Here is a 24,468-nt window from a genome sequence, read left to right on the forward strand (position 1 = left end):
GACGACCCCAGACCCACTGCTGGCCAGCAGGGTCTGTCCTCACCCAGCAGCCTCCAAGGCACAGCATCGCCAGTGGCCACCCCCTGGGGTCCTGGTGGGGCCCCGACCCTGAGCCACCCCCATAGATGGCGGAGGGCAGCCGTGTGTGTTCACCCACAGCGAGTGGGTGCTTCTCGCCCACCCGCCCGCCCGCCCGCTGGCCAGCCCACACAGCAGTGCACTCCAGGGTTAGCAGAGACTCTTTAATGGGCTCTGGAAACACGGCCCAGCCCTGTACAAAAAACTCAACTTCACTCTGGGGGGGGGTAACACAGGAAAATAAGGCCAGGCTTGCTGGGACAGGGGTGGCTTTTCAGTTGGTAGGGGGAGGGGGAGGAATGTTCCCAGGGCCTTCGGAGGGCAGCGGGGGTCTCAGCATCGGGGGCATGGGAGTCGGGGGGTGCACCCCGGGATTTGAGGGGTGAACTCCAGGAGGCTGGGGATGGACCCCAGGAGCTGGAGGATGGACCCCAGGAGGTGGGGGGTGGACCCCAGGAGGCTGGGGGTGGATCCCGGGGGCTGGTGGGTGGACCCCGGGAGCTGGTGGATGGACCCCTGGGGCCTGGGGGTGAACTGCAGGAGCTGGTGGGTGCACCCCCGGGGCCTGGGGGTGAACTGCAGGAGCTGGTGGGTGCACCCCTGGGGCCTGGGGGTGAACCCCAGCAGATGGGGGAGGATGGACACCAGGGGCTGGAGGGTGGACCCCTGGCGCTGGAGGGTGGACCCCCGGGGCTGGGGGATGGACCCCTGGAGCAGGGGGGTGGACCCCAGATGCTGGTGGGTGGACCACTGGTGCCGGGGGGTGGACCCCAGGAGCTGGGGGGTGCACTCCAGACGCTGGGGGGTGGACCACTGGTGCTGGGGGGTGGACACCGGGAGCCGGTGGGGGCAGCTGAGGAGGGCCTGGGGGTCCTGAGGGCGCAGGCCCACTGGGCGGCATGGGGGGCAGGGGCAGGCCTCCTGGCGGGGGCGGGGGCAACGACTCGGGCAGTGGCGGCCGAGGGGGCAAACCATTCATCAGCGGGGGTGGGGGTCGCTTCACCCCAGGAGGCCCGGCGGGGAGGCTCGGTGGGGCCGGTGGCTTCTCCATCTTAAAGTGGAACTGGAGAAAAAACTGGACAGAAAGGAGAGGCTGAGTGCGGCCCCTGGGCCTTGGGCTGGGAGAAGGTTCGGGAACTGCCTGGACCTGCAGTGACTCACCTGCTTAGTTTCCCGGTTCCAGTGAGTCCAAAACTTGCCTTCAGCCTTGTCAATCTCCCTGCTTGGCACCTGCGTGGGGTGTAGCAGAGGGCAGAGACGGGCCTTCAGGACCACGAGATGGCCCGGCTGAGGAGGCCCTTCTGTGAGGGGACAGGGTCTAGCGTGGGGGTAACAGAGTCGACTGATGTCCTCGCTCCCCTGCTCAGCAAGCCTGCAACCCCGAGAAAGTCGTGAGCTACGCTATCCCATTAACGTCCGTCTGGGGACCAGATCCGGTCACAGAATCCACGAACAGCCAGCAGCAGGGACACCTTACTGCTGGGGCCACGTCAGGAGTCTCTGCTTCTTGGCGGACACCCACCTCGGACGCCCAGCCCCCGGCCCTCATGCTACCTCGTCCTTCGCCACCCCATCAAGAGGCAAGGGCCCAGAGGGACACCCCCGGGCCTGGCAGGAAGGGCATCCTGGAGTGGGCTAGATGGAGCAGACTCCTCGGCCGGCTCCCCACCTCTCGGGGGTCCAGCGCACGCTACCTTGAAGGCGATGGTCTCGTAGGGCTCGGCGGCCATGAGCAGGTACTGCCAGCGCCGGTCCGGAGGCTCGATCCTCTGCTCGTAGGCGGACATGAAGCGGTGGCGGGGCATGATGCCCTCGGCGATCTCGGGGTAGTCGATCTGTGGGGACACGACCGGGTGGCAGCACTGCCTCTCAGGGAGCCCCTCCCCTCAGGACTGGGTCCCCAGCCTTTGCTCACCTGGAAGAGGAGGCTCTGCTGACCCATCTCCGTGTCCCTCTGCTTGGTCACTGCAACACAGGAGGGTGTCAGGACCAGCTAAGGGGCCCTGGGGCTGGCCTAACACCACCCACAAACGGGAGAGCAGGCATGGGGGTGGTCACCTGGCTGGGGAAGCACAAGAGCCATCTGCAGCTGGATGGGCACCGCCCAGGGCTGGGAGGGCTGCACCCCGGGTGCCATCTGCCCCAGATCACACGGGTGGGGGTGGTGGTGAGAGGGAGGCCTCCCCACTGCCCGCCCCCCCGACCTGGGGAGCACCGAGTGTGAGGGTCGAGACTGTGCCCCCACTTCTGGGAGAGGGTGCCCACTGCCAGAGCTCTGCGGCTTTGGCTGCTTTCCACACGGGTGCTCAGTGTCTCCCCGCTACACCCAGGAAGACGCCAGATGGCCGGAACTGGCCAAAAAGCCTGTGGTGGCCTCCCCAGGGGGATGGTGCCATCCCTGTCCTGGCTCACCAAGCAGGCCCACCCCAGGGCCTTTGCACGCCACGCCCCGAAACGCCAACCACACGCAGGATGTCCCTACTTTAGCAGGACACCTACCAGGTGGCCTGCCTTCCCCCCACCCGGCAACACGGTCCTCTGTATCCCCTGTACTCCAGCTAGGCAGCTTGACTGGCTTTCCGAACCAGGTAACTCAGGCGCCACTGCACGCGCAGACCCTCCCCCTCCCCCTCCTTTCTCCTCAGGTGAAGAGGAGCCAGCACCCAGTTCCGAGGTCAGAGGAAAGAGCCACACCAGGGCCCGCGGTCGCATCCCACAAGCTCACCCACCTTTGCTAGGAGCGTAAAGAATGATGACAGGCACGGACGGGACACCACGCTCCCCGCCCCTCCTCCGGCATGTGTGTGAAAGTTCACAGCGGGAAGGCAGGTCCCGGCCCCCAGAGAAGGAAGCCCTCTGACGGGAAGTAGAGACACTCCCCAGAGGCGGATGATGTGGGTGTGGGTGTGGGTGTGGGTGGGTGAGGGGCTGCCCGCCAAGGCCACAGAGCACCCTTACCTTTGTAGCCCGGGCGGCCGATCTTCACGAACTTCTTCACCTCCACCTTGACCTTCTCTGGCGCCGGCTGGGCGGGGGCCTCCTTGGCCTCCTTGGCTGCTCGCCGGGCCCTGCAGGCAGGACGGACATGGTGCTGAGGCCCCTCCACACAGGCCGCCAAGGCCACAGGCCCAGGTGCCAGGAGTGCCACCCCCCCGCCCTGCCCCAGCCAACCTTGGAGCTTCGAGGTTGGGGGGGACGGGGGCCAAGTGAGGTGACAGCTCTGGTGGGGGTGAGCGCCGGGCATGGGAAGGGGCGTGAGGTACTCACAAGTTAGTCTGATGCTTTTTCCCTTGGGTGTGCGCGAGGTAACTCCCCTAGAACGGGAGAGGGACGCACAGCTCAGGACAAAGCGAGCGGGGAGGTGCCGGTAGGCACCCGATCACTGCTGAGTAGACGAGCGCTAGGGGAACGAGACCCCCAAAAGCCGGAGGTGAGGCGGGCCTCCAGAGGGTGTGACGCGGGCAGTCTCGCAGCTGCTGGGGTGCAGTGTGGGCTGTGGACACTGCTTGGAAGTGGTGGGGAAACCCGGGAGTGACCATGTCCCGTGATTCCATCTCCACGACGCCCCAGGGATGAGACACGCGAAACAGTGGTTCTCAACTAGGGGGCGGGGGTGGGGTGGCTTCTGACCCCCGGGGACACCATACCCAGGACGGTCCTCCCCGGAGGATGAGCAGCCCCATTGCCGCGGGGAGACCCTCCCATATCAGGCTGTTCAATTCAGTGCTGCCGTCTGGGGCTGGGAAACACCGGAAACAAAGCACGTACTCCACGCGAGAAAAGGGACAAAGGGACCTACTCGTGCCAGGGGAGGGGCCCAGCGCGAGGGAGCATCAGACTCTCGCCTGCTTCAAAGGCGCAAACTAGAGCCACACCGGCTAGACTTCACGACCCCGATCCTGACGTGGAACGTGCCAGGGTGTCCCCACGTTCCCAGATACACATCTGTGGCAACGGTGCCACCGGTACTGAAGGAAATGGACGGAAGGACTCAGCGAGTCCACAGCAGCGCTGTGCGCTGTGCAGGCAGGTGGGGTGGGGCAGGGGCGGGGCAGGGCCGCACCTCATTGTTGTGCAGCGTCAGGCACAGCTTGCACTCGTAGGAGCCCAGATGGTTCTTCATGAAGTACGGGTCCTGCGGAGGAAGCACGCTTGTTACGCGGTGGGAGGGGCCCCGGGGCCCTGGCGGGCGCTGAGAAACCACCACTCTCTTCCGGGCAAACGCTCGCGGCGGGGGAGGGGGGGCAGAGGACACGCAGGAGCCCCCAGGGCAGCACCGCAGAGTCCACTGGGTGGGGCTGGGGCTGACCACGCGTCCCTGCAGCAAGCTCCGGGGAGGGGTCCTCCGGGAGCCCCGGCCCCACGTCCTCGGCAGCCTGGGGTCCAGGAGGCAGAGCCGACACAGCACCGCCGCTCATCCACCTCCACGGCGCGGACCGGGCTCTGTCGCCGACCAGGCCAGCACTCCTCGTGCCGCAGCACAGCCAGATGCGGGCAGAGGAGAAGCAAGCGGGCCAACCCGAGGCCCTAGGGGACCCCGTCTCTGCACGTCCCATGAGTGGGGCAGGGACTCCAGGGCCAACTGGTGACCACCCAAGAGGCGCAGAGCAGACGGCAGGGGTTCAGGTCCCAACGCCACCGCCCAGAGACTGTGTCGTCATTGGCGATGACAATCCCACCCCCAACTCTGTTTCCTCATCTGGAAAACGGGGAGGGTAACAGAACTGACCTCCCAGACCAGGCCTGTGAGGGACTTTGGGGGTGCCCGGCACACGGTGAGGGCTCGACACACCTCAGGGCATTTCAAAGTCTAAGAGGACCCAGACACCAAGGGGCACATCGAGGGCAACTCTGCCTCCAGGGGCCACTGGGCGATGTCTGGGGACGTCAGTGGTTGTCACGAGTCGGGGGGCTCCCGGCATCAAGTGTGCAGGTGAGGGTGCTGCTCCACACCCCACAGAGCCCGTGACGGCCCCCACCCCCCAGGGAGTGGCCCGGCCGCACGTCAAAGTCCACGCTGACAAACCCTTAGTCAGTTATTCGCGAAGATCTCGAGTCTGCTCCCTGCTCACACTGGACACCAGGATAAACCCCCGATGGTCAGCTGGTGTAAACCAGGGGGGCCCCCAGCATCTGTATCACCTCCTCTCCCTCCCGCTCAGGTGTGGATTTAAATGTGTGCAGCATCCCAGGACCTCAGAGGTCAGGTGGTCATGGAACCCAGTCTCCTGGGGTCAGTGGAATCCCTAACCCTGGGGTCTCACCGGAGGTGATTCCGCCCCCCAAGGGACACTGAGCGACATATGGGGACATCTGTGGCCGCTGTGACTGGAGAGCTCCTGGCATCTGGCGCGGGGGCAGGGCAGGGATGCTGCTGCACACCCCACAGCACCCAGGGGGGCCCACATACGTGTCCCCAGGGCCGAGGCGGAGGCCTGTCTCCCTGCAGCTCTGTACGGATAAGCTGCTGTCCTTCGCTGCCTGTGGTGCCATCAGGGCCCCCACCACTGGCGACTCCCGACACCTCTGGTTAAGTATAGCTTCCTGTGGTAACAGACCCTTCAAATGTGGGGCTACGAACAGCAGCCGGCCTCTGGTGGACACTGAGAGCTGCCACTCCAGGTGAAGCTCCCTGGTGCATGGTGGGCACAGGCGGTGGGAGGGCGCGTGTACCTTGTTGATGTCGATCGTCTCCAGGGCCAGCTGCCGGAGGCGTTCCCTGCGGTCCCGGTTGCTCTCAGAGGAGGAGGCCACGCCCCCGCTCCCGGTCTTGCCTCCAGGGCGATGCTGGAAGTCCATGGTGAGGACCCTGAGGCTCTACTAGACCAGAGGGGAAACCTGTGGAGGCCAAGGGGCAGCTGTGAGGCTGTGCAGAAGGCCTCACCCTCCTGGTTCAGCCTCACCCCCCGCCCCGCTCTCGCCGCCCTCAGCCCCACGCCCAGGCTTCACCAAGTCTCTTCCAGTGGCCGAGGGTCCACGATGGGCCAGGCACATGGAAACGAAGAAGGAGAAACAGGGCATCTCCAGCTGACCTTGGGGGTGGACTAAGGAAGTCCCCCCAGCCTGAGGAGTGCAAAGGCCCAAGGACCCGAAATGGCAAAGGGCAAAATGAGACCAAGCTCTCACTAATTAGTCTCACCTCCTCCAGGAAGCCTCCCCAGACCGCCCAAGCCCATGCTGTTCACTCCCTCCTCTGAATTCCCTGATTGTCTTACACTTACTTTTTGCACCCTAAATTCTGCTTCTCTGGCTCAACTGTACATTTGCTGGAAACAAGGAACACATCTACCAACCTATCCCCCCCACCACCACCACTGCCTAACGCACAAGATGTTCACGGCTCGTTCGTGGCTGAGGAAGGCTTTCCCGAGCCCTTGATGTCTCTTCCAGCCCAGCCACTGTTTCCCACCCTCCTTCAGGCTCAGCTCAGACCCAACCTCCAGATACCTCTCTCTCATCTTACACTCCCTTTCGCACTGGTCAATGTTGGCCCCAGGTGTCTGGTATCTTGTCTCTGTTGGGGTAAATTCACAGGGATGGGGCCCAGGAGTGAATATGACCCCCGCCAAAGATGTCCCTATCTCAATCCCAGGGGTTCCTGGACGTGTCACCTCACGGGGCAGAGAAGACTTTGCAGGTGGGGTTAAGGCCCCTGAGATGGGGAGGACCCTGGATTCCCCAAGGGGCCTAGTGTCATCCCAGGGTCCTTATAAGAGGGAGGCGGGAGGGTCAGAGGCAGAGAGAGACGGGAGATGCTGCGCTGCTGGCTGTGAGGATGGAGGAGGGGCCACGAGCCAGGGATGTGGCGCCTCTAGAAGCTGGAAAAGGCGGGAACCGCTGCTCCCCTGGAGCCTCCGGAAGGAATAAAGCTCAGTGAGACTCACGTTGAACTTCTGACCTCCAGAGCTGCATCATGAACTTAGGTCGTTTAAGCCACTAGGTCTGTGGTGGTTTGCTGCACCGACCACAGGAAACTAACAGTCCAGGCACCAGCCAGCTGTGCCATCGACCCGCAGTGTGACTTGATGAGTTTACAAAAACCTCACATATGGTGACCAGCGCGGTGACCTAGTTAGCTGCAGGATCCCAGGGCTAGACTTTTTATTTCACGCCAAGTCCACCCAGAGCCGCCAACTGGTAAAGGCAAAACACTAACAGAGCCAAGAGTTCCAATCGGTTTGGGGGGAGCCCAGTTTCTTCTTAAGCAGCCAGAACAAGCTCTTGTTCTAACCAGGAGTACGTGCCACAGGTGTCGCGAAAGCACCTGTGGAGAGGATCTGACTGGCTCAGGAAACCCAAATGCAAACAAATAATCACTCACCACGTTACAGTGAACGCCAGTACCTATCAGAGACTGAGATGAGGCCAGGGTGAAAAGGAGGCAGGTCCATCAAAACCCACCGGCTGGGGCTTCCCTCGTGGCGCAGTGGTTAAGAATCCGCCTGCCAATGCAGGGGACAGGGGTTCGAGCCCTGGTCCGGGAAGATCCCACATGCCGCAGAGCAACTAAGCCCGTGCGCCACAACTACTGAGCCTGCGCTCTAGAGCCTGTGAGCCACAACTACTGAACCTGCGTGCTGCAACTATTGTAGCCCGCACACCTAGAGCCCCTGCTCCGCAACAGGAGAAGCCACCGCAATGAGAAGCCCACGCACCACAACAAAGAGTAGCTCCCGCTTGCTGCAACTAGAGAAAAGCCCGCGCAGCAACGAAGACCTGATGCAGCCAAAAAAAAAAAAAAAAAAAAAGACAACAAAAAACCCACCCGCTGAGCAGCAGGCAACACCCCTTCCCCTGGTCTGTGTCCAGCAGGCAGGAGACCCAGCTGGTGCTCCCAGCCCAGGGGAGATCAGGAGTCTTTTCTGGGGAGAGTACCAGAGACAGTATTCTCAGACACTCACATTTGGGGCCCCCCCCCACACTCCCCAAACCCCAGCACTCTGCCAGGCCCACTGAGCTCACTAGATGAGAAGCACTGCTCTCCACGCAGACTGGTAACTTAACATAAACAGATGCAAAGAAACGTGTATCTCAGAGAAAAAAAAACCTGGTGGAAACGTCAATGGATGACAGGAGACGTTACCACACCGTGAAACTAAAACAGGTGCCAAAGGTGAGCACGGTGAATTAAAACCAGACGAAACCTGGGACTTCCCTGGTGGTCCAGTGGGTAAGACTCCACGCTCCCAATGCAGGGGGCCTGGGTTCCATCCCTGTTCGGGGAACTAGATCCCACATGCTGCAACTATGAGTGCGCATGCCACAACTAAGACCCGGTGCAGCCTAAATAAACAGATAAAGTTAAAAAAAAAACAAACCCTTTAAAAGCAAACGTGATGAACCTGACAAAACAATGAATACAAGCGCTTGAAGGTAAGAGTCAAAGAAGGCTTTCATAAAGAAGAACAGAAAAATGAACAACAATAACAACAACAATAGCGAAATAACAAGAAGCAAAACAAGAACCTAGAAATCCCGGACTGAAAACAGAACGAAACGTAGACACACTACTATATTTAAAATAGATAACCAGGGCTTCCCTGGTGGTGCAGTGGTTAAGAATCCGCCTGCCAATGCAGGGGACATGGGTTCGAGCCCTGGACCAGGAAGATCCCAAATGCCGCGGAGCAGCTAAGCCCGTGCACCACAACTACTGAGCCTGCGCTCTAGAGCTCGCAAGCCACAACTACTGAGCCCGTGAGCCACAACTACTGAAGCCTGTGCACCTAGAGCCTGTGCTCCGCAACAACAGAAGCCGCCACGACGAGAAGCCCGCACACCGCAACGAAGAGTAGACCCCACTCGCCACAACTAAAGAAAGCCCATGCGCAGCAATGAAGACCCGACACAGCCAAAAATAAATAAATAAAATAAATAACTTTATTCAAAAAAAAAAAAAAGATAATCAATAGGGACCTCCTGCATAACACAGGGAACTCTGCTCAATGCTCTGCAATGACCTATATGCGAAAAGAACCTGAAAAAGAGTGGACACATGTATGTGTATAAATCACTTTGTTGTATGCCTGAAACTAACACGATGTTGTAAATCAACTACAGACCCACATAAAATAACAACTAAAAAGAACAAACGTGAAGAATATCATCAAAGGAATGACCTATGAAATAAAAGAAAATACCCTAGGACTGAAAGGACCTAATCTTCAGACAAAAACAAAGAAAAACACTCTCAAACGAAGAGACCATGAAATTTCACAGCACTAATGAAAACCTAAAGTTTCTACCAGACAGAAAGAAAATCAGAAACAAGAGGTCGGAAACCAGAAAGGGATGAGACCCTTCAGAACAGCACGGAACTCCTAAGACGGGCAATGCTTTCACAATTCCCACCGGGGGCTTTTGATCTGGAACTTTACACCCACACTTCTGACTGTGAGGGTAAATAAAGCCGTTTTCAGCTAACCGAGAGCTCAATATAAACAAATGAGTCGACTTTTTCAAAAGCTACCTGATGAGCTCTGACGGAAGAAAGGAAGGGGAGTAGGTGGTCACACTGAAAACAAGCCAGCCCAGGGGAGCCCGGACAGCAGGTTCTAGGACAGCTACTCAGCTGCAAGGTGGGGCTCCAGTCCCGACCGGAGCCGGAGGATGCCAGCTTTGAGAGGGAAGTTTCCACGGGGGAAGGAAAAGAGGCATCCATTTGTTTCAACGTGTGGGAAAATACAACCGCTAGGCGTCTGAGGTGAAAACGCTTTGAGTACAAAGGTTTAAAAACAAGCAAAGAAAATCAGGCGAATAGGAAAAGTGAAGAAGTTAACGAGCTTTGGGGGGCAGGAGCGAGAATGGTATAAGAAAAGCAGCACAGCTCAACACACTACCCGCCTAAGCAGCGGACAGTATTTTCAGCCCTAGAAAATAAGACTGACAGGGGGTCCAGTGGCTAGGACTCCGCGCTCCCAATGCAAGGGGCCCCGGTTGGATCCCTGGTCAGGGAACTAGATCCCACGGCCCGCAACTAAGACCCGGTGCAGCCAAATAAATAAATAAATACTAAAAAGAAAAAGAAAAGAAAACCGACAGCTTGGCTAAAGTAGTGTCTACAACCACGTGCAGGAAGCGTAGGGTGAAGCTGGAGCAGGTGGGCGGGAGGCAGACGTAAGACCTCAGCAATCACGGTAGGAGGTCGAGAGACCACGTCTACGCCCGACGCATCCGGAAAAACTCAAGCTATTTACAAGCTCCTATCGGTCGCTCTGAGCTGCCAAAGGGCAGAAGGGAGAAGAGGACGGACACCTAGACTGACAGGCGGGGAAGTCACTTAACCTCGGGGCTTCGCTTGCGAAACGGGCCCAGCTAACGGGCTCTGGTGGCCTCGGGCGCGGTGCCGGGCGCTCCACCTCCGGACCTTCCTTTCTACTCGGTGGGCCTGGAACTGGGGCCACCGTCACCCCTATCCAGGTGAGTCCCGGACCACAGAGCCAGCAAGCCAACGGACGAGTCCCCGGGAGCAGGGAAGGCGCCCCGGACCACGGGAGCCGCCACCCGACCCGACCCGACCTGACCCAACCCGACCCAAAGGGCCTTTGCAGCCGGAGCTCCTAGCGGGCGGGGGTGGGGGGGGGGTCGGGCCTGCCCAGCGCCGGGCGCGGACGGGGAGCCGGCGCCCGCCCCCAGCCCGCGCCCCTGCCGAGGCGCCCCTCGCCCACTCCCCTCCAGGGAGCCCCTCGCGGTCACCGCCCTAGCCCCGCGCGGCTCTTAACTCTCACCCGCGGCCGCACTGCCGTCGCCTGTTCAGCAGCCACCTCTGCCGCCGCGCCGACTCCGTTCTGCACATGCGCGCCGCGGGCTAAGGAAGCGCTTCCGAGGGCAGGCGGGGCGGGGTCTTCCGTGTGCGCATGCCCGGCCCGCCCAGCGGCGCGGGCTAGACGCTTCGGAGGCTGGAGTAAAGCGGGCAGCAGGGAGTGCAGGCCGGAAGCTGAAGCGCGCGTGCGCACCGGCTCTCAATGTCCTTTCGGTCGGGCAAACTCGCGCGGAGCCAGTTCTCGCGGGAAAGCGAGTTGCTTCTCGTTTCCCACTCCCGTCCGCCTGTTCCCCTGAGTACGGGGCGCTATCGGTCGTGGGGGTGCTTTATTGTTTCCACCCCAGGTCCACCTTGTTGCCTGGTTACATGACAACCGTCCATCTTGCCTACTGCCCCGTGCGCCCCACGAGGGCTCTACTCGGCCCCGGCAGCCCCTGGGACGCTTCTTCCACTCGCCGGTGTAGGACAGGCTGAGCGGCCCGGGAGCGCGCAGGCGTGGTAGCTCCGGCCGCGCTTCCGGGACGGCGCCGTGGGACTCTTTTGGCGCCGGCACCGGCGCGAGCGGGGACGGCGGCTCGGAGGGCGCGGCCCAGCGCTCCGCGTTCTGGGTCCCAGCGGCGCCATGCGCTATAACGAGAAGGAGCTGCAGGCGCTGTCCCGGCAGCCGGCCGAGATGGCAGCCGAGCTGGGCATGCGGGGCCCCAAGAAGGGCAGCGGTGAGCGGCCCGGGGCGCCGGAGCGGGCGGGCGGCCGGGCGGACAGGCGGCCGGGGGGCGGGGGTGGGCAGCCGCGGAACCCGCGCGAGCCCGCCTTGTTCCCGCAGTGGTGAAACGGCGGCTGGTGAAGCTGGTGGTCAACTTCCTCTTCTACTTCCGGACGGACGAGGCGGAGGTAGGGCGGCGGGGAGGGCTGGGGTGGGGGTTGGGGTCAGGGTCGGGGTCCGGATCCGCAGTTGGGGGGCGGGGTCTGCAGTCGGGGGCGGGGCGGGGCGGGGCGGGGCGGGGGGCGGGCAGGTTCCCGGCGCCCGCCCCCATGCGCCTGTCTGTCCCTAGCCCGTCGGAGCCCTGCTGCTGGAGCACTGCAGAGTCACTCAGGAAGAGCCCAGCGGCTTCTCCATCAGTGAGTGCGGCCTGGGGCGAGGCTACTTGACCCCGTCCCGCCCCGCTCCACCCCGGCGCGGCCCCGCCAGAGTCCCCAGAGGCTGAGTCCAGTGTCCCGGGCAGCCCCACTCGCGCTGACTCCTCCGGGTGGGGGCCCAGGCCGAGCGCACTACCCCAGAGGCTGCCCTTGTCTTGTTGGGGAGCGCTGCCCTCTCGGGGTGCCTCGCTGTAACTGTTTCATTTCTCCTGGGATCAGGGCCCTGTGCTGGGGGACTGGGAGGATTCAACTGGGTCGTCTTGAGAGGGTGGGGTCTGCAGGCGAAGACGGAGCTTCTAACTAGTCTCCTGGGGAGGCTGCAAGAAGAGTGCCACAGAATGGGGGGCTTAAACAGCAGAAATTTATTTCTCCCAGTTCTGGGGGGTAAGAAGTGTGACATCAAGAGTGTTGGCATGGCTGGTTCCTTCTGAAGGAGAATCTGCCTCCATGATCTCTCTCCCGGTTTCTGGGGGGTCGTTGGCGACCGTTGTCACTCCATCTCTGCCTTCCTTTTCATGGGATCTTCTTCACTGTGTGGTCGTGTCCAGGTTTCACTTTTCTTAAGAACACCAGTTCTGTTGGATTAGAGGCTCACCCTAGTGCAGCGTGACCTCAGCTTAACTGCTTGTAACTACTTAGACCTGCAGTGATTCCACATCCAGATAGATTCATAGTCCTGGGAAATGTCTCATGTTTTAAGACTCGAACATACATCTTTTGGGGGACACAGTTCAACTGACACCCAGCTGGTGGGAAGCAGTGGGCCCAGGCGGGCCGGGGCTGGAAAGGGGACAGTCGTGGACAATGGCAAGAGGAAGTTGAGGGCTGGGTTGGGGGGAGGTGGGAGCGAGTGGGGACAGATGGGGGCTACTCCCTACGCAGGCTTCCTAGAGGACCCAGAGAGGAAGTATCACTTTGAGTGCTGCAGTGAGGAGCAATGTCAGGAGTGGATGACTGCTCTGCGTCGAGCCAGGTGGGGTGCGGCCGCCTTGGGGGCCTGGGGCAGGGGCGGGGCAGGCCCTGTGGACTCACAGCACCCTCCTCCCCAGTTACGAGTTCATGCGGAGGAGCCTCATCTTCTACAGGAACGAGATCCAGAAGATGACTGGCAAGGTGCGCATGCGTGCTGGGGTGGGAGGTGGGGGTCTTCTGGGCCCAGGCTCATGCCATCCCCCCCCCCCCCCCCCCCCCGCCATCGTCCACCCACACAGGATCCCCTGGAGCAGTTCGGCATATCGGAGGAGGCCAGGTTCCAGCTGAGTGGCCTGAAGGCATGAGTCTGGGTGTGGGGCTCCTCAGCTTTCAGCTTTCCTGCTGGGGGCTGGATGAACCCTCCCTGGGTCCCGGGTTTCCTGGCCAAGCCTGGATTTGCCGTGGGAGGTGTCTTGGTTTAAAGATTTTAAAGGCCCCAGGGCCCACAGGGGCTGCCTTTTTGAAGAAACAACCCAGCAAGCCCCTTCTGGATGCACTGGGACCCACTGGACTGGTTTGGCACCTTAGTGCCACATGCTGCTGCCAGGGGACAGTTGTCCCCTCCCAGGAGCTGTGCCCGGCCCCTTGGGTGCGTCCATCCAGGCCTGGCAGGTGCCTGAGGCTGATGCAACTCTCCTGCCCCGTGCAGGCTGAATGTACAACATTAGGTGATGCTGTGAAGGGCGTGGGCCCATGCTGGGGCCGCTGTGAATTCTCCTGCTGAAGGGGCAGGCCCCGGCCGGACGCCTCTGGGCAGAGCTGGAAGGTGCGCCTTTGAGGTGGCCAGTTTGTTCTGTTCAAATAAAGGTACCTCTTTTTCACACGGGATGGCGGTGCAGTGAATGCAGAAAGGGGCCTCTGTCCTCCGCAGGCTGCCGGTCCCGCAGAGTCACTGCGGGGTCCTGAGGGAAGTGAGGCCCTGCCCAGGTTCAAGGTTTAAGTGCCCAGTAGGAACAGAGGAGAGGAGGCCTAGAACCCAGAGCCAGGAAAGGTAGGGAGGCTGGGGCCCAGCCCACAGGGCCTCGGGGGCTCACAGGCCTCCCTCTGAGTGCAGGCGGGACTTCGGGAAGGGTTTTGTTGGTGGTGTGAAAAATACCCAAGCAGTTGGTTTCAGTTAGTCAAGAAGGAGGCCCACCCTGGGTGGGCCTGACCTAGTCAGGTGTTGGCCCTCGAGGAGGGGCTGGGCCTCCCTGAGGTGGGGCTCATTGTCTGCTGTGGTCACAGGGCCTGCCTTCCAGAGCAGGTGGGGCTTCTGCGAGTGACTGTCCTCCCCAATGGGGGATGGTGATCACGACCCGGGACTCTCTTTGCGCTCCAGGACCTTGCCGTGTCACGGTCAGGAAGAAACACTGCCACCAGACCAGGTTCAAGTGAAAACAGGTATTTTATTACACCGTCTAGAGATGGAAATGCAGTGCAGTGGGGTTCCCTTGGGAAGAGGGGGTGGAGCCAGCGCCCCAACTGAAACACAGGCTACCAGAACAAGAAAGCAAAGCCCGTCTGCGTTACAAACCAAGGCAGGGATGCGAGAGCCAGCGTGGATGGATGTGTAAATGAGAACAAACAGTCCTAACTGTAGACGGGCTGGCTGGCAGGATAAATAAGGGTGGGGGGGGGGGTTCTTAAATAGGTCACAATTCATAGGTGAACAGAGGACGCATCCCCTGACCGGAGGCTGTCCTAGTTGTTAGGTTTTCCTGAGCAAAGCGACGGCAGCCCTCAGACCTGGAGCGCCCGCGTCGGCAGCAGCGGTGGGGCTCCCGCGGGGCCGCCCTCCACGCACGCCAGTCGGCGCCCTACTCCTGTGGCTGGCGGCAGCGGCGGCGCTCAGGCTGGGACCGGAGGGTGGGTGTGGAGAGGCCGAGCTGGGCCCCGCTGTGGGGCAGACCCCGCGCGGGTCGTCCGTCCCCTGGTGCCTGCGTGTGCGTGCAGAGGACAGACGCGGCGCGGGCGTTCTCCCGAAGTGACGCAGTGTTTTGTACAGTGTCCTTTGTTCAGATGGGGGCTCCGCTGGCGGCGCCGCAGCTTTCTCGGGAGCCCTGTGTTCCTGACGCGGGGAGGGGAGCCTCTTGGAGAGGCCGGGGGTCGGGGGTCAGGACAGCACCATCGTGCACCGAGAGCACCGACCTGGGGGGAAGGGGGCAGGGTGGGCGGTCACAGGAGGAAGGCTCCGTCTCTAGCCTGATTGCTGCCCTGCACGGTGTAGAGGTGGCTGCAGGTAGCGCACTGGCCCGCTCTGACCCTCATGGCCTGCGTCCCGGGGGTCAGGAAGCGGAGCCGGGCCTCGGCCACCACACTGACCCTGCTCGCGGGCAGGCAGAGGGCCCGTGGCGTCCACCTCCGGAGGGTGTGTGGAGTCGGCCAGGCCGGGGAAGGCTCACATTAGGCCGCCACACAGAGGCCCCCCCTCCCGCGCTCCTTGATGGGTGCCACCTGGGGGGCAAGCACCTGAGGATGGTGCTCCGACTGCCCACGCTCAGCCCTCGCTGGGGCACCCAACCTTGGGTCCAGGCCCGCTGTCAGCACCTTTGGCCGATGTCGGCCCTTTCGGGGGACCGAGAGCTTCTCGGGAGGCACACAGACAACATTGCTCCACCCAGGGGCCCAGGACCGGTCACAGGTGCTGTGCTCGAGGGACCAAGAGCCCTACCGGCCATCTCGGAGCCTCAGGGAGCAGCCCTCCTGCCCGGCCACCCCCAGCGCATCCCTTCCCAAGCACCCACCGTGGCTGCTCAGATGGGGCGGGCGTCACCCCAGTGGGGTGGGCAGGCGGGCCCTGGGCCAGCGCCGCTGTGCACTAGAACAAATGGGAGGGTTTCCTCCCACTTTCCTTTCTTCCTTTTCTCTTTAGTTTACTGTGTATTCGTCATACAGTCTAAAAATAAATGAAGTCCGTCTATGAAATTTATAAATTTTCATCACCTCTCTATAAAATACTGTCACCCGTCAGCGTGACTCCCCTGTAGACACAGCTGGCACCCACGGCTAACCCGCCTGCGGCCCCGGCCGCCACAGGAGCCGACCCTGCAGCGGGGGGCTGCAGCGGGAGCCCGGGGCGGGCGGAGACGTACAAATGCACCTGTCACGCGAGTGAGCCAGCCAGGCAGGCAGCAGAGTCGGGTACCAGACCCTCCTCACGAGCACCACTGAGAACGGGTCCCCTCCTCGAGGCTCCGCCACCGCAGCCTTGCCGCGCAGGACCGCCGTTCCGATGCCAAAGGCGCCATCCCGAGGGCTGAGCCGAGGCCGTTCACAGTGATGGCGGGGCGGGCCTCCACCGGAGACGCCGCCTTTGGTATGGGAAGAGCGGCGGGAATGAACAACACGCCAGGCGCTAGGGCCTGGCGTTGGCGTGGTCAACCTCGAGAGTCAGCACCAAGAGCACGTGGAGGCGCGAGCCTGGCGACGAGATAGCACCGGGCCAGCTGGCAGCGTCTCCGCGGTGGGCCGGTCCTTCGGCGATGTCTTTACATATATTCTCTCATATGTATAGTATCTACATCTCTCGATAGGTTGCCTTCACGACTTCGGTGGAATAAAATAAGTCAAAATTGTTTATACTTTTTAAAAAACGATAAATACTTTATCTAAAACTATCGACAGTACAGGCTGGAGCCAGGCCCCAGCGCGCCGTCTCCGCAGCTCTGCGCGGCGCTGATTCACAGTAGAGCCTGTCCTCTGGCCTCCGTCCGTCCTCGCCGTCCTGCGGGGGGGCCCGCGCCGCCAGCCCGCCCCATCCTTGCATAGTCTCGCGGTTGAGGTAGAAATCCTAGTTACCTGCGGACACGGCGCGGGAGGAAAGGCAGCATAGCGTTAGCTTCGTGTCCAGACGAGCCCGTCGCACCCCCAGGCCAGGGCGCCAGAGCCGCCTACAGACGGATGGACAGACGACAGACAGCAGACGTGGTGGTGGCAGCACCCTGAGCCACGCCCCTGGGCCCCTTCAGAGGCAGGAGGTCCTGTCCCCGGGCCCTTCCAGTGCGTGTGGGGCGCTGGCTGGGTCCTGGCTTCCCCTCCTCCCCAGGAGACCCCCCCCGGTCCCCACAGCGGGCAGCGCCCCAGGACAAGCCTGCACACGCCAGGAGTGAGGCCGGCGCGGCCAGGATGGCAGGCAGGCAGCGTCCACCGTGGGCCTGGCCGCAGACCTCCCAGTGCACGTCCACGTCTGCCCTCTCCAAGCTCCTCTGACGGCGCGAGGCCACTGCAGGCTGAGCCGCCCTACCTTCTGGGCTTCTCCAACAACCGAGGCACAGCCCATCCCCAGGCCTCAGGTAGGGCTGTCTGCTGACCTGCACCCTGACCAGGAGCCCGTCCGACTCCAGCGGCCTCCCATCTGTTTCCACTTAAAAACACGACAGACAGCCAAGGACGGCAGGCAGACCCCCTGCTCCAGTCCTGGCCCCAGGGGGATGTGGACGCGGCACCAGCAGTGGCCGGGCCCGCTGCACCGGAGCCCAGGACCCTCCCTGGAGGCCTCGCAGGCACCTGCCCCGTCCAGCTCCCGAAAGCGGGCCCTTCCTACGCTTGTCTCCGCTGACCCCACACGGACGGTCTGAAAGGCACAGGCCAGGCCGTGCGCCTCGGGGGCCGGAGGAGCCGGGCCTCGGCCACAACTACAGAGCCCCACCACCCGCCCGGCATTCCTGCCTGTGGGGCTGGCGCCACACTCACCCTGCTGCCCATCGGCCCCTGCAGGCAGGCCCTCTAGCGAAGGAGGCCAACAGATGTGACCCCCACGTCCTGAAGGCCTGCCGTGTACCTGGGGCCTTAAACGCGTTGAGCTCCCCCCAAACCCTACATAAGGCGCGTTTATGGAAACGGGCTGAGGGGCCCACGAGCGCACACAAGGCCAAGCTGGGATCCTGAGCTGCCCCCATGACCCCATGCCAGGGCTGCCCAGGTCCCCGGCTGCTGCAGATGCCAAGCCTAGGGCGGCGGCAAGCTCGAGCTGGGCTCCACCCGGCCAGGACGCCAGCCCTGACTGACTCCTCCTGGCCCCCTCCCTCGGTGACCTGGTGGGAGGGCCCACCAGCAGCGGCGGAAGTGGGGGGGGGGCAGCCACACCCTCCCTCGCTCTGCTCTCGCCGCCCGGGTTCCCTTGCCTCCCTGGCTCTTTGCCTTCGCAACTCCCGGCCGCAGGAGAGCAGCCTTGGCCCCCGGGCCCCTCCATGGAGCCCCGCGGGCCCGCCTGCTCTCTGCAAAGGAAGGTCAGTTCAGGTTCTCGTATGGGCCGCCTGGTCGAGCTCTAGCCTTACCTTACAGAATACGAACTGCTAGCTAAGCAAGGTCTTTATCGCGGCTTAACCCCCGCAAGGCGCGCGGCATACGGAGGTGGCATGCCAAGGGAAACCCACACGGCGGGCGGCCCCGTGGAGCTGGCCTGCGGGATCACGGGCGCGGCCTGGGCCAGGGCCAGCCCGGGCAGGGGCGGGTGGTGCACCGTGAAGGAGGGGCGGGACACCTTGTGCGGAAGTGAGGCGAGCTTGATGGACAGAGAGGCGTTAGCAGGCGGCACAGAGGCAGCAGAGGAGGCAGGTAAGAAAGCTTGGTTAGCTGGGAGGGACGCGAGGTTCTGCAGGAGCACGGGCTCAGAGTTAGCCGGGAGCAGCGCGGGGGGCGGAGGCAAGGCGGCGTTAGGAGGGGGGGGGGCGTGGAGGGCGGGCTGCCCCAGAGGGGGCCGGCCCAGGTGCGGAGGGGGCGGGGGCGGCCTCGGCTCCGCAGGGGACGGGGCCTGAAAGGAAGAGGCCGGGGTGCTGGCCACCGCCTGCAGCGGGGTTAGGCTCAGCGTGGCGCTGCGACATGCAGCCCCACTGCCGAAACTGGCTCCAAACGGATGAGCGGAGGCGGGAGGCACCGCGTGGTTAAAGGCACCTGCAAACAGGAGAGAAAAACCCAGCTTCAACAGGCGGGCATCGCCAGCCAAGCCAAGGAAGGCGCGCGGAGAAGGGGAAGCCGACGGCGGCTGCAGCTCCAGCTCCGCGTGCGAGCGGCACAGGTGAGGGTGAAGCGCAGGCAGCGGGAGCGCAGGCGCTAGGATTACCTGCAGGACGGCTCCCCTCCCCTCCCCAGCCCAGCCCCGGCGCCCGTGCCCAGTAAGGGGCCGGCTGTGGCTCCCTGCGCTCCTCTCCACCCCGCACGCGCCACGGTGTGTGTGGCGGGTGCCGCGGCCCTTGGCTCTTCCCCAGCACCGGCCCCAAGGCTGCCCGGAGTCCGGGCCGCGTCAGGCCTGACAGGTGACCTCCGCGGGGAGGAAGGAGAGAGCCCCGTCTGGCGCCAGCTCCCGAGAGCGAGAGGGACGCCGTCAGACCAGAGAGCCTGGCACAGGCCGACTCACGCCTGAGCGCTCTGCCCACACGACAGTCACGTCTGCGTTTCGCGAAAAGGAACGAGGTGACGGGTGCAAAGTAGACCCGAGGGGATACGCGGGCACAGCCTCTCCCCCCTCAGGGGGCCCTGGAAGGGAACCTGCAAACAGCGGTGGTTAAACCCAGCGGTCCTGGAGGGCGCCGGTGACAGCGTGCGGCCCGCGGCCCGTCCCCCAGCGGGTCCCGCGCGGCCGGAGGGCGCTGCCTACCTCCGACTGCACCGCCGGCCACCCCGGAGGAGAAGCTGCCCATGGCGTGCGAGTTGGTCAGTCTGGTGGCAGCGGTTGAGACGTGCACCAGGCCGGCGGCGGGCACGGAGCTGAACAGGGACTGCAGCACGGACGGGCCCAGGTTGGCCTGCAGGGACATGGGGCCCAGCGCGAACTGCGGGCCGGGGGCGAAGGCGCCCAGGAAGGGGCGGTGGGTCTGGGCGGACGGGGCCGTGCCCCCTGCCGAGGACGCCGCCGGGGCAAGGCCCGGGCCGCTGAGGAGGCCCCCGGGGGGCGCGGCGGCGGCGGCGGCGGCAGCAGCAGCGGCGGCCATGAAGAGGTTGTGGCCGTTCTTGACGTCGGGCTCGCGGTCACGGCCCTTGCCCGCCTTGCCGTGCGTCGCTGAGGCCTTGTCCGCGGGCCCGCACACAGGCGGGCCACCCTCGCCCTTTGGGGCCAGTCCGTCCAGCTGCCTCTTGTTCACGAAGGGGCCGGGCTCTGCGGCGCCGCCCTCCTTGCCCCGCGGGCCGGGAAAGCTCAGGGGGGCGCCCAGGCCGGCCGCCTCGGGGGCCTTGTGGGAGAGAGAAGCACCATCGCTGAAGCTGTGTAAACTGAGGTCGGCTGCCAGGCCCCCGCCCAGGGCGAAGCCGCTGGCGGGATGGCTGCTGGGGCTCAGCCCGCCCGCTCCCGGCAGCGCGCCTGGGAAGCTCTTCCTGGGGTGGGCAGCCAGCTTGGCGTCAGCCGCGCCAGGTTCCTCCAGGCCGGGCCGGAAAGCGAACAGGGAGTTGTGGCTCAGAGCGGAGGCGGCCTGCAGCGGGCTGTCGGCTGCCTTGGCCAGGCCGAGGTCGGAGATGGGCGAGAAGGTGGACTTCCACTTGCTGCTGTTGACCGGCTCACTGGCCGGCACCTTCCTTCCCGCCAGGCCGCCACCTGCCAGGAGAGGCAGCAGCTGTGAGGCCTGGGCCGGGTGGGGCAGAGCGGAAGCTGCGGGGACCAGACCCCCACCGGCTCGGAATGACGCCCGCCCCCAAGACAAGCCCCCTTGGCGGAGGACGGGGCTGACCTGGTGAGGGTGGGGCCGTGGGAGAAGCTCAGGGAGCAGGGCTGCTCGTGCAGGAGGGCCGGCGTGTCAGCACAGAGCACCACACGTGCCCGATCTACCCAGGCAGCATCCAGAGCGCCTGCCACGTCCGCAGGGAAAGGGGCCAGGAGGCCGGGCAGCACCCACACCGCCCAGGGACCACTCTGGAAGCCCCATGTGGCTCCTCAGAGGCCGGGCACCAAGGACTCAGGCATCAGGAGCACTGAACTCACCATTTTCCAAGGTTTTCGGAGGAGATTTGCTTTCTAAGGAGATTGTTGCAATTTTTCTTTCAATTCTATCAGGAAAAAAAAAGAGATGATGAATGATGGCAGTCCACGGGCACACCAGAGCGCTATACGTTTACACCAAATTGCCCAGCGGGGTCGGTAAGCCGGCAATGCATGACCCGCCGTCAGGGCCCCCCGGCGCCCCCATGCCTGTGCGGTGGCGCCTGTGCCGGCACGATGACGGCCGTGGTGGGGGACACAGCTGAGAGCCGGGCCCCAGCGGAGGAGCAGGGATGCCGTTTCCCAACACGCAGAGACAGCCGCGAGTCCCAAACAGAACTGTCTCCGTGCTTAACGTGTTCTCGAGCTCTAGGAGACCGCGTCGTCCACAGAGGCGGATGCACGGCACCTAACACGTTAACTCCCCAGCAAGCTGTACCCACAGCTGCACCGAAGTACACAGCAGTGTGTGTTTCACGTGTACCCACAGCTGCACCGAAGTACACAGCAGTGTGTTTCACGTGTACCCACAGCTGCACCGAAGTACACAGCAGTGTGTGTTTCACGTGTACCCACAGCTGCACCGAAGTACACAGCAGTGTGTGTTTCACGTGTCAGGATTTTCGTGGACCGTCCTGAAGAACTACGACCTCCAGAGACACAGAACTCGCCAAAGAATCCAGAACTTGCACAACGTACTTTTCGTACGTGGAAGAGTAACTCAGCAAGACACTGAAAACACAGGCAACTAAAGAAAACACAGGGACGTCCCCGGCGGTCCAGCGGGTAAGACTCCGCGCCCCCAGTGCAGGGGGCCCGGGTTCGATCCCTGGTGGGGTAACTCGATCCCACACGCATGCCGCAACTAAGAGTCTGCATGCCGCAGCTGAAGATCCCACATGCCGCAACTAAACATGACACAACTAAGACCCGAGTGACCAAAATAAATAAATTAAGCATTAAATAAAATTAAAGAAAGGGACTTCCCTGGTGGCGCAGTGGATAAGAATCCACCTGCCAATGCAGGGGTCACGGGTTCGAGCCTGGTCCGGGAAGATCCCACAGGCTGCGAAGCAACTAAGCCCGTGAGCCACGATTACTGAGCCTGCATGCCACAACTACTGAAGCCCGCGTGCCTAGAAACCCTGCTCCGCAACAAGAGAAGCCACCACAATGAGAAGCCCGTGCACCTCAATGAAGAGTAGCCCCTGCTCGCCGCAACTAGAGAAAGCCCGCACGCAGTAACAGAGACCCAACGCAGCCAAACATAAATTAATTAATTAAAAAAATAATAAAGAAAACACAGATACACGACACACGGGGCCTCGTCAACACTGAACACTCCTATGCCTCAAAGGACACCAGCAATGGCATGAACACACCACCCACAGGACGGGAGAACACAGCTGCAGATCCCGTACCTGACAAGGGATCCCCTACGTAGACGTCTAAAGAACTCTCACGACATAACAACAGCAGCACAAGACAACCCGACTCAAGCGTGGGCCCGGGACCTGAACAGACCATCTCTCTGAGGAACAGATGATGCTGAGCGGCGTCGGCCACGAGGGAGATGAGGTCAAAACCACGGTGACACCACCACACCCTCACAGAAATAGCTACCGTACTAAAAACAAACCCAGAAAATAACAAGTGCTGGTGAGGATGTGGAGAAACTGGCACTCTCGTGCATGGTTGGCAGCAGTGTGAGATGGGGCAGCTGCCGTGGAAAAGTCTGGTGGTTCCTCAAAACGTTAAACCCAGACTCGCCACACGAGATCCAGCAATTCCACGCCTAAGTACTGGGTACATTGAAAACACATTTTCAAGTAAAAACACATGTAGTATAGGAACGTTTATAGCAGCATGATTCACAACAGCTGAAAATGAAGCAACCCAAGCATCCACGGACACACGGTGGATAAACAAAACGTGATATATACACACAGAAGAATACTAGTCTTAAAAAAGGAGGTTCTGATACCTGCTACACCACGGATGAACCTGAGAACACGACGCTCAGTGAAATAAACCAGACACAGAAGGACACACGCTGCCTGATCCCACTCACAGGGTCCCTAGAGGAGTCACATCCACAGAGACAGGAAGTAGATGGTGGGGGCCGGGGCTGGGGGAGGGGCTCGGGAGTCAGTGTTTAAGGGTACAGGGGTTCTTTCTGTGGCGATGAAAATGTTCTAAAACCGACAGTGGTGATGGCTGCACAACCCCACGAATACGTCAAAAAACCACTGGGTCACACGTTTCAAGCGGGCGGTGTGGTATGTGAATTATACCTAATAAAGCTGTTATAAAAAAAAAAAACCAGAAAGCAAGCACTCTTCACCGTCAGCTGAGTGGACACCAGGCGCCGATGGGAGCCTGCACCCCTGCCTCTTGGCTCTCTGCCGTGGCGGCCGCCCTCCCCTTCTCTCTGCCACCAAGAAACACCCGCCACGCACCGCTGCCCCGGGAGCTGCAGACTCAGGGGTCAGCCCCGCCCCACACGCACATGGCGAGATGCTCTCAGATGCCCTGGGCCCTTCACGGGCTGTTTCTTACAGTTAAAAGTGAACAATCCGGGAAGGGGCCTGTCTGCTCCAGGACGCGCCCTAAGTGGGGTCGGGACCCTGCGCCCACCGCCCAGCGGCAGGTGGGAAGCTGCCTGCCCCGCGTCCCGGCCACAGGGACCTGCCCCGTCGGCCCCACTCGCCTGGCACTGCCAGGCTCGTCCTCAGAGCCCTGCTCCTCATCCGAGGTCAGCGGGGAATAGTGGGCCCCGTTGGTCTGGCTCAGGGGCTTCTCCTTCTTGAGCACGGGCGGCTGGTCGTTGTCCTGGTAAGGGACAGGCGAGCTCTTCAGGGAGCTCTCAGGGGATGAGATGGCCGTGATTTCCAAGGGCTGGTTGATGTTGCTGACCTGAGGGGTCAGACACACAAGCCCGTCAGCAGGCCCCTGGAGCGCCCTGGACCTACCGCCCCCGACGCCACTCCCAGCCTCACCATGGAGTTGAGGTTCAGGGGGGACCCTGAAGACTGGGTGAAGAGGCCGGCGACGGACGGCAGGGCCCGGCGCTTGGGGGACACGCCCGAGCTGAGGCCGGGGGTCCCGGCCGCGGCCCGCTTCCTCCTGCCCCTCTTGCGGCTGTCCTGCCCGTGGCTCTGGCCGCCGTCACCGCGGGCGCCCGAGGACAGAGGGCTGTGCTTGCTGGAAGGCGACTGCTTGGCGCTGCTGGAGCCGGCCGAGATGGTGAAGACGATCCTTCTCTTGGCTTCACTCTCGGGATCCGAGAAGCCGGCCTCAGAGGGCAGGTCTCCTTTGCTGGCGTCGGGGAGCGGGCCCTGGGCGCCGAGCCGGGGACTGGCGCAGAGCTGGGGGGCGGGCGAGGCCGAGCCGCAGTTGCGGGGCTGCGCCAGCAGGGAGGGGTGCTGAGGGGTGGAGCTGCGGGACCCCACAGTGGCGAAGAGGCTTCCGGAGCTGGAGGACTCATCCAGGGCGGGGGGCTCGGCTCCAGAGACGAGTGGTGCCGGGCTGCCTGCCAGGGCCCCGCTGATGGCCACCGAGCCGGCGTAGGCGAAGCCTGTGGGAAGGACACGCTTTCTCAGGGGAGCTCATCCAGGAAAGGATGCCCACCTGG

At 62.6% G+C, this 24,468-nt stretch overlaps 3 protein-coding genes across 21 annotated transcripts in view; 1 reads left to right on the top strand and 2 right to left on the bottom strand.

Annotated features, from left to right (window-relative positions):
* Positions 1 to 228: 228 nt before the first annotated feature.
* SF3A2 (splicing factor 3a subunit 2) lies at positions 229 to 11,493 on the bottom strand. Of its 2 annotated transcripts, XM_059918913.1 has the most exons (10): positions 10,806 to 11,493; positions 7,400 to 7,520; positions 5,752 to 5,916; positions 4,142 to 4,213; positions 3,346 to 3,392; positions 3,037 to 3,146; positions 1,994 to 2,043; positions 1,773 to 1,913; positions 1,240 to 1,308; positions 229 to 1,153 (listed from the first exon to the last, which is right to left on the bottom strand). In XM_059918913.1, exons 3-10 carry the CDS (start codon positions 5,875 to 5,877, stop codon positions 353 to 355), a joined length of 1,416 nt encoding a protein of 471 aa, XP_059774896.1. In that variant the 5' UTR covers positions 5,878 to 5,916; positions 7,400 to 7,520; positions 10,806 to 11,493; the 3' UTR covers positions 229 to 352. The 2 variants fall into 2 exon arrangements, with proteins under 2 accessions (XP_059774896.1, XP_059774895.1); XM_059918912.1 differs by lacking the exon at positions 7,400 to 7,520 and having other exon boundaries at positions 10,806 to 11,491.
* Positions 10,999 to 13,775, top strand: PLEKHJ1 (pleckstrin homology domain containing J1). Of its 2 annotated transcripts, none has more exons than XM_059918914.1 (6): positions 10,999 to 11,556; positions 11,664 to 11,731; positions 11,893 to 11,959; positions 12,860 to 12,950; positions 13,027 to 13,090; positions 13,599 to 13,775. In XM_059918914.1, exons 1-6 carry the CDS (start codon positions 11,463 to 11,465, stop codon positions 13,671 to 13,673), a joined length of 459 nt encoding a protein of 152 aa, XP_059774897.1. In that variant the 5' UTR covers positions 10,999 to 11,462; the 3' UTR covers positions 13,674 to 13,775. The 2 variants fall into 2 exon arrangements, with proteins under 2 accessions (XP_059774897.1, XP_059774898.1); XM_059918915.1 differs by having other exon boundaries at positions 11,006 to 11,556; positions 13,189 to 13,775.
* Positions 13,776 to 14,314: 539 nt separating this feature from the next.
* Positions 14,315 to 24,468, bottom strand: part of DOT1L (DOT1 like histone lysine methyltransferase) — a 58,031-nt gene continuing 47,877 nt past the window's right edge. For 14 of the 17 annotated variants that reach the window (XM_059918910.1, XM_059918903.1, XM_059918902.1 and 11 more), the window contains 5 exons: positions 23,834 to 24,411; positions 23,545 to 23,750; positions 20,838 to 20,902; positions 19,524 to 20,453; positions 14,315 to 18,820 (listed from right to left, as the gene is read on the bottom strand). In XM_059918910.1, coding sequence (XP_059774893.1) covers positions 18,240 to 18,820; positions 19,524 to 20,453; positions 20,838 to 20,902; positions 23,545 to 23,750; positions 23,834 to 24,411 — 2,360 coding nt within the window. In that variant the 3' untranslated portion in view covers positions 14,315 to 18,239. Of the gene's footprint in view, positions 18,821 to 19,283; positions 19,415 to 19,523; positions 20,454 to 20,837; positions 20,903 to 23,544; positions 23,751 to 23,833; positions 24,412 to 24,468 lie in introns of all 17 variants that reach the window. The other 3 variants (XM_059918894.1, XM_059918901.1, XM_059918904.1) reach the window with 3 other exon arrangements.

Source organism: Balaenoptera ricei, chromosome 3 (genome assembly GCF_028023285.1).
Source record: "Balaenoptera ricei isolate mBalRic1 chromosome 3, mBalRic1.hap2, whole genome shotgun sequence".
Classification (NCBI taxonomy): Eukaryota; Metazoa; Chordata; class Mammalia; order Artiodactyla; family Balaenopteridae; genus Balaenoptera; species Balaenoptera ricei.

What these genes read in the sequence shown, in the direction of transcription:
- PLEKHJ1 (XM_059918914.1), top strand. Translation starts at nt 11,463, where the DNA reads ATGCGCTATAACGAGAAGGAGCTGCAGGCGCTGTCCCGGCAGCCGGCC. An exon ending in ACTGCTCTGCGTCGAGCCAG is followed by an intron (nt 12,951 to 13,026) that starts GTGGGGTGCGGC and finishes CCTCCTCCCCAG; the next exon opens with TTACGAGTTCATGCGGAGGA. An exon ending in TCCAGAAGATGACTGGCAAG is followed by an intron (nt 13,091 to 13,598) that starts GTGCGCATGCGT and finishes TGCCCCGTGCAG; the next exon opens with GCTGAATGTACAACATTAGG.
- SF3A2 (XM_059918913.1), bottom strand. Translation starts at nt 5,877, where the DNA reads ATGGACTTCCAGCATCGCCCTGGAGGCAAGACCGGGAGCGGGGGCGTG. An exon ending in AAAAAGCATCAGACTAACTT is followed by an intron (nt 3,147 to 3,345) that starts GTGAGTACCTCA and finishes TCCTGCCTGCAG; the next exon opens with GGCCCGGCGAGCAGCCAAGG. An exon ending in AGCAGAGCCTCCTCTTCCAG is followed by an intron (nt 1,914 to 1,993) that starts GTGAGCAAAGGC and finishes GTGTCCCCACAG; the next exon opens with ATCGACTACCCCGAGATCGC.